At 36.2% G+C, this 8,201-nt stretch overlaps 1 protein-coding gene across 2 annotated transcripts in view; it reads right to left on the reverse strand.

Annotated features, from left to right (window-relative positions):
- Window positions 1-3,146: 3,146 nt before the first annotated feature.
- The window catches only part of GNAT3 (G protein subunit alpha transducin 3), a 78,793-nt gene continuing 73,738 nt past the window's right edge, over window positions 3,147-8,201 (reverse strand). For both annotated transcript variants that reach the window (XM_027838759.1, XM_027838760.1), the window contains exons 6-8: window positions 5,183-5,312; window positions 4,807-4,960; window positions 3,147-3,338 (exon numbers count right to left, since the gene is read on the reverse strand). In XM_027838759.1, the coding sequence (XP_027694560.1) occupies window positions 3,148-3,338; window positions 4,807-4,960; window positions 5,183-5,312 (475 nt within the window). In that variant the 3' untranslated portion in view covers window position 3,147. The remainder of the gene's footprint in view (window positions 3,339-4,806; window positions 4,961-5,182; window positions 5,313-8,201) is intronic.

The raw sequence follows: 8,201 nt of genomic DNA on the forward strand, positions 1-8,201 counted from the left end.
TTCTTTCAGTTAGGACTGCACCTAAAAAGTATTGGGATATAGTCATTGAACTGGTCCTTAAATACCTTCAATGGTCGTAACTCCATTAATTTCAGTTTATTTGTCTCAGTCATCCAGTAACCATTATGTCACTTGGGCAAGTATTCGCAAAGTTCAACTTTTCACTACTCTGTAGTCTGGGGATAACAGAATGGAAATTTGGTTCCCTAGGAATCAGTCAAGATTTTTCCTGGAAAATTCTCCAGATGGTAGAAATCCACTCCCAGCTAAATCACTTTTATTAGTGGCAAGATGTTGAACTGCCCTTATATGGCTAAGCGTTTACTGCCAAAAAAGTTTCCTTAATGGATAAACTAAGTTATTTTGTATTATTTTGAAATTCATATTCTTTTAAGTCAGATTAGACCCCAAAGGCTATCTCATCTTAGTTTTACCTGACCACAAAGACTTCCACAACATTGTCTCCCATTACTGTCTCCCATTATTGTACTCCCACTACTGAATCATTCCCATTTTTAAGATAAAATGCTAAATATGTTCTTTTTAAAATAGGTACTATTCTCCATCTGCTTGCTCTCTGGGCAAGGTATTACATAATTTTACAAATAAAGCCACAGACATACTAGTCAAAGCAAAGTGATGAAATTAATGAAAAGTACACTAATTTTCCCCACAAATATAATATATACAATACAATGAAGTTATAAAATCAACAAACAAATAAGTTAATGAAATGAATAGCTACTGGAAAAATCCATTAGTGAGTTATGTCTATCTCTATTTATCCAAATGGAAGAAATATAGTTAACTCATTTTAAAGAATAGTTGTTGTATAGCATTGTTGGGTACTATTTCATGAAGCCCCATATAGGAAAATCCATATATAATCAGTCCCCTTGAGTTTATTTGAACTGCAAAAAGTATTATTTCACTAAATGACACAAATACTAAAAGCCAAAAGAATGGCAGTGCATGCTAGCATATTTCCTCTAAAAGAATAGAATAAGTCAGTCTGCAAAATATTGAATTAGCTTTTTAAACTTAGACATGTTTTCTGAGACAGAAACACATAATATTTAAAATAGACAACTGAATGAGCACCTGTAGGTAAGCTCACCACTCACCTCCTCAGGATCTCCTTCCCTATATTTTAATTAGCTGATAGTTGTTAAGGAAGCATGACTTGATGATATTGATGGATATGACAATGATTTCTACTGCTTTGATTAAAAAATTAGCATGGCTTCACCTAGCATGGTTATCCCTGTGACTTTATGGGGTAGGACAAGTATAGCCCCACAGGGATAGTAGATGGACCTGTGATTTGATTGCTACCAGGACCTCTTAGGAGAAGAAACTGCCTTCACCAGTACATATTGTACCAGTACTACAACTCCATGATGTGGTGACATTGGTCTCCTTACTGTTCTTCACGTAAGACTATCCATCTCCTGACTCCAAACACTTTGCTGTCTCCTGTGTCTAGAAGACTCTCTTTCCTCCTTTCTGTCCCTTAATTTCCCTGGAGTCCTTCATGTTAGCTAAAGTGTCACCTTCTGTTAAAAGCTTTTCCCAGTCCTCAATCTTAGTACCTTCTCTCTGAGATTTTCCTTCACCCCTTTACCTTAGATACATTTCTACATGTTTATTTGCATGTTTTCTTCATTAGACTGAGAGTTTCTTGAACTAAGGAACTATTTTTTGTTATTGTTGTTTGTTTGTTTTATTTTTTTTTTACTTTTGTTTATTTTCCCAGGGCTTATGGCAGTGTCTGCCACGTAGCTGGCACTTAATAAATGCCAGTTTATTGGCTGAATGCAATTCAACATCTTAGAGAACTGAAAAGTTAATTTGATTTGTCCAGGGTCACACAACCAGTATATCTTAGTGAGAGGGCATTTAAGCGAGATCTTTCTGGTTAGCTCTGTATCCACTATACCACATTGTCTCTCTAGGGCACCTTCATACAGGGTGAAATTGTTCCTTCCACTGTCCCGTTGCATGGCTCTCTACATGTGGTTCTTGACATTGGATAAAAAATTCACTGGATTCCATCAATTCCAAGGAAACTAGCTATGTGGACAGCTAGAAAAATCTAACTCCAATGTAATTTGGGGAATCCTGAATTGGGGTAAAAGGTGATTTTTCTCTATCCATCTTGACCAAAGAGGGTGGAAACTGAGTATATTGTTTGCACCATATAAAATCCAATAGATTATTCAAATTAATGTCATACAAGGGGAAAAAAAAAAACATCTCAACTAAAATCCTACTCCCATGCCTCATCGTAGCCTGTAGAGGGCTCTGGATTCTTAGAGACTACTTCAGCAGTACATAAACTCTGATAAGTCCTATTAAACAGGAAAGATTTTAAACTGTGCTCATCTTCAGAAGTCTTACTAAGCATAGTCTCATCACCAGAATGTTAATCATTAGGATTTTTTTTTTGCCATGGAAAGACTTAGAAGGGGTTGTTTTCTGTATCCACATCAGACTTACCCATACTGATGAAATCATGTATTCAAATAATTAAAAAAATCAAAATGAAGTACTGTGTTAATATTATATATAATCCTTTGTATGTTAAAAAAATTGAAGTGATAGATAGTACGTATGCCAAACCTTTGTGCCATGTGAAATTGGCCAAACTAGTCCAAAATAACTCCCATTAATTCGTGAATGAAGTCTTTCAAATCAATTCCTAATCAAAATTTACATTTAAAAAATATCTGACCTTTGAAAAATGTTCTAGTGCCCTGCATTTCCCATAATTTATCTGCTTAAAGAATCTAGGCCACAAAACAGAAGGCTATTTTTAAATGTCATCAGTGTGCCCTATTTTTGAGTTCAAAGATATTTCACAAGCTAAAATCTAAGATGTTGAAAGCATTATATGAAGTCACACACTTCCTACATTCACATTAGACACCATGGTAAGTTCAGTTATTTATGATGACAAAAACAATATAGATAATGTTTGAGCAAGAGGTCACATGTTTCAAAATTTGGGCACCAACCCCTTGCAATATTATTCTAACTCTAATTCTAAGTCAGTTAAAACTTGTCCAAAATACAGCAGAACACCCAGCATATCTTCCTTTATCCCATGAAAATAACACATATGCAAGGCACATTTAGAAGCAGCAATTAAAAGAGCCCACAATCTTTCAAGTTTTCTTTGATGATTATATCTGTCACTGCATCAAAAACAAACTTGACATTTTGGGTGTCAGTAGCACAGGTCATGTGGGAATAAATCTCCTTATCTTCCTTTTTTAAATTCAGGTCTAGGAACTGGTTCTTGATATAGTTCCCTGCATCTTCAAATGTATTTGGTCCTAGATTGAAAGAGACAGGAACAATCAACACATTGGATATTAAAAACTTCAAATACTGAGGACTTCAAAGAAGGAGCTAATAGTTATTTCACAGTCAAAATTATAAATAACAACATCAAACATATTTTCCTTTAATTAAATCCTTTTTTAAAATTAAATCTTGCTGTTGGCACATATAGTGATTATAATATACCAGGTGTGCTTCATATTTAGTGGCCAGGACTTGACTAAGAGCTTAACTCTGGGAGGATGTCATCAATTAATCAACTTCTATATGGCTGAAAGGCGAAACTAATTCACTTGAAAAAAAATAATAAATTTTTTATGGCAGTATGTGATCAGGCACTAAATAATGTTGTCTGGAGGATACAGGCTGTAGGAATTCAGAGGAAGAGGAAGACCGGTGAGGCCAAAGTAACATAAAAGGCTTGGAGAAGGAGGTAAAAGTCAAAATGGATTTTAAAGGATGGGTAGAATTTGGATATGTGTTGGGTAGGCATTAGCAGTAAATGAAGCAACATGATGAAAGGGACAGAATAACCATAGAGTGCGGGGAGGAGATTGGCATGGGTAGAATGGAATCTTCATTTTGGAATGTAATAAGAGATAAGTTTAGATGGTTAAGGTGGCAGATTGTAGAAAGTCTTAGAAGGCAAACAGAACTTAATGTGATTGGCAATAGGGAGCCACGTAAGATTTTTGAGCAGGTGAGTGACAGTAAAAATAGTATTTTAAAAGATTAGTCTAATGGTGGGGGAGGGGGAGAATTGTGGCCTCGAGGCCACACATGCTCTAGGTCCTCAAGTGCAGTGTTTCAACTGTGAAGTTTGGATTCAGTCAAAGGGCCACACTTCAAGAAACCTAATTTGTTTGTCTTTAAAAGTAGCATTTTATTTAGCAGAAAATCAGTATGGAATAGGGTAAGATTATTAGGATTTGCTTATGAGGATGGATTTTTTTTTCATCTCCTGTGACTTGGTAGAAAATATCATCTGTGTCATGCTTCAAACCAGAGAGCAATGCGTAATCACTATCCTGATGATTTAATTACATGTGCTTTCTTCTTAGAGAGTCCCAAAAATGTCTGTGACATTTAAAGGTTCCTTTAGGGAAAGATAGTTCTAACACAGGACACTCGTTAGCTTTTTTGACACTGTATAGTGTTTCAACAATGTATATTTAGTAGTGTGGAAATTAATATTTCCACTTAATCTGTGTCAGTGCCTCAGTGGTCTGGTTTTCCTGTTCATTCAATATGAGTTTGCTTTTTTTTTTCATTGTATACAGTATAGAAACATCTGCTGGTCTGAAATTCACCTTTTCTTCTTATGCTTATACACGTGAAAAACAACATCATCCTTAGGATCACTGTTAAATACAAAGATTTATACATATTCAAATATATTCAGAGGACCTAGATGCACGTATATTGAATGAATGGCTATAGGATTTGCATAATAAATCTTACCAGTGTATTCTGGAAAACAGATACTAAGATGGACCTTGGCTACTTTTTCTTGAAAGAGATCTTTTTTGTTGAGAAACAGGACAATGGAAGTACTAGCAAAGTACTTGTGATTACAGATGCTGTTGAACAGGTGAAGGCTTTCATGCATTCGGTTCTGTTGAATAGAGGTGATGAGAATAGTAAATAGACATATTCCGTATTTTTCTATGAAGGGTCACATTTACTTGGGTATGATAAACAAGAAGTTTGAAAGAATGTGTATATTTTAAAGGTCAGCACTGGATAAAAAAAATAGGTCTTATGTACACCTTACTATTGTAAAGCAGAATTCTTTATTTTGTAATCAAATTAAATCATATTTTATATCTGGACTTACCACTTCGTCATCTTCCACCAGGACCATATCATAGGCACTTAGTGCTGCACAGAATATTATACAAGTAACTCCTTCAAAGCAGTGAATCCATTTCTTTCTCTCTGACCGCTGTCCACCTACATCAAACATCCTTAAAAAATAAAATCTCAAATAATGAGTGCAATTAGTACACTTCAAAATTTAAAATTAAGGCAAAAAGACAAGAAATTGCCCAATGGATAGAGCTATGGATCAGAAGTCAGGAAGAACTGAATTCAAATGTGTCCTCAAACACTTTCTAGCTCTGTAACACTAGGCAAATCATTTATCCTCTACATGCTTCGGTTTCTACAACTGCAAAATGGGAAAAATAATAGCACCTATCTCATAGGGTTGTTTTGATAATGAAATCTGATAAAATTTGTAAATCAATTAGTATATAACCTGGCATATATTAATAAATACTTGTCTCCACCTACACCTTCCCCTTATTAATAATAAAATAAACTATATATCCAGTTATCTTTTGATGTGTGGCCTACTTGAGCAGTATTTACACCTATAGGCAAAGGAAAAAGAATGGGACTTGGGATGATATTGTTTTCTTCCTCTCTCCATCCACTTTAACCTAGTGGACAATAAACTACTCAATTGGGAGCTTAGACTCGAAGCTTTATCACTGACTTCCTACTTGACCTCATGCAAATAAATTCACCTTTCTAAAATTCGATTTCCTTATCTCTATATAATATACAAGACGAAGAGTTTGAACTATATGATGAGAGAGACAGGGAGAGAGAGACAGAGACAGAAAGAAACAGAGAGAGACAGAGAGAGAGAGAGAGAGAACTTCAGTACTTACCATGTGCCAGGCACTGACCTAAGTAGTACTAGCAATTAAACAAAAAAGGTAGCAACAAACTGAAATCTGATACTTTTCAATTTCTATCCATTGCTTCTGGTTCTTCCCTTAGTAGAATAATGTTAATTCCTCTTCTGCAAAAAAGTCATTTAAGTGTTCGCTGTCATACCTGTGTTGGGGCTTTTCTTCTACCAGGCAAACACCCCCAAGTCCATCAACCTATCCTTATATGTCACTCTTCATTTCCTTCAGTATTCTGGTTGCCCTCCTCTAGTCCCACTGTAATTTTTCAACCTTCTTCTTACAACATGGCAGCAATAAACGAATGAAATACTCCATATATCCTTTAACCAGAGCAGAGTATGGCAGGACATTTACCTTCCTCTTTGAGGTTACCATGCTGCTATAGGGTGTCTCAGTTTTTGTGCCTCTTTTTTAGTTTGAAAATTAGTGGGACCTATAATTGAGGATATCTTTCAAAGAAGCTGCTTACACCATAAATTGGGCTAAGAATCTGGCAGCAATTATTATTTGAATTTCCTTTTTAACTCCTAATAACAGCATCTCAGTGTTCTAAGCATGAGCGGTGTTTAGGAAATGTCACTGGTTGAAATGGAAATCTCTCCAGTTTCCTTAGGACAGAGATCCCCAACCAGGGAGCCAAAGTATATGCTGGTAGATCTCCTAGCTGGTTGCTACTGTAAGATTCTGTTCTCAGCCATGCCATACTACCCATTTTTTGAATACAGCAAATTGTAGTATTCCCTTCTGCTCCCTCCTCCTTCAGCATTTTGCTTAGGTACTTCAGTAACTAACTCTTCATCAAACCCTTCCCTCTAATCCCCAGTGACGTGAAAACCTTAGGGAAACGAAAGTTTTATGTTACTTACAGAAGAGTTGTTGTTGATTTTACTTCTGTGACCTTGGACACTCAATTTCTCCTCTCTGGTTTAATTAATCAAGCACTTATTGAGTGCTATATTCCAGGCACTGTGATAGGCATTGGGAACACAAACAAGAAGCAAGTCTTTCCCTTCAAAGAGGTTAAACTCTATTGAGGGAAACAGTATGCTTAAGTGTGTTAAGAGTATGTACAAAGGGGCAACTAGGTGGTGCAGGGGATAGAGCACTGGCCTTGAAGTCAGGAGAACCTGAGTTCAAATCCGGCTTCAGATCAAACACTTGACACTTACTATCTGTGTGACCCTGGGCAAGTCACTTAACCCCAATTGCCTAAAAAAAGAAAGAGTATGTACAAAAATATATTGGCTGGATGCCTTAATGTCATGTAATGTGCCTTCCAATTCTGGCATTTTCCATTACTATGATTCTAACAGTTGATAATGCTACTGAATATCCATGACATTTGGTATATTAGTAGAGTCAAATTTGACCCGAAAAAACCAAGGGAGGCAAAGGAGCATGGTGCAGTGGAATGAATACTGGATTTAGAATCAGAGGATTTGGGTTCAAATCCTGTCTCTGAAATTTACTACCTGTGTGACAATGGGCAAGTCACTTAGTGCCCCTGAACCTCTGTTTCCACATCTATAAAATGAGGGAGTTGAACTAGATGGTCACTTTGAGCTATAAGTCTAAGACCCTATGAAACACTAGGCAACAGGATCTTAACCATCTATTTTTTTTCTGGTCACCATTTCCTAGGAATATTGTCCATACATTATTGATGGGCACACCAATGGCACAAGAAAATTTAATAAGAATCAATTTAATATATTAAAAAATGTAGAAAAAGAAGGAACGTGTTGTAGTAAGCATTTACGTGTACTGCGACTATGGATGGTGTTATAATCATTACATGCAGCACAGAGCTATTTTCTCTAGGCAGGTACACACGCACACACACACACACACACAACAGAGCCACACTATTATATGCATATGCCAGTTGTTCATGTGTTTGTTTTTTTCTCCCTGTAGAAAGAAAAATAAAAGTGATTGCTCCCTAGGGTTTTGTTCACATTGATAAAATGGCTAATGGAACACAAATGATCTCTATATTCTATGACTAATGGTTACTAACCTAGGAACCAATTTTCTCTGCATATAGATTGATATGAGTGGTTTGGGTCCATGTTATACTGGGTATATGACCCTAAGTCTCTCAGTATCTCTCTCTCTCTCTCTCTCTCTCTCTCTCTCTCTCTCTCTCTCTCT

This window comes from Vombatus ursinus, unplaced genomic scaffold (genome assembly GCF_900497805.2).
Source record: "Vombatus ursinus unplaced genomic scaffold, bare-nosed wombat genome assembly UNPS02014830.1, whole genome shotgun sequence".
Lineage (NCBI taxonomy): Eukaryota > Metazoa > Chordata > Mammalia > Diprotodontia > Vombatidae > Vombatus > Vombatus ursinus.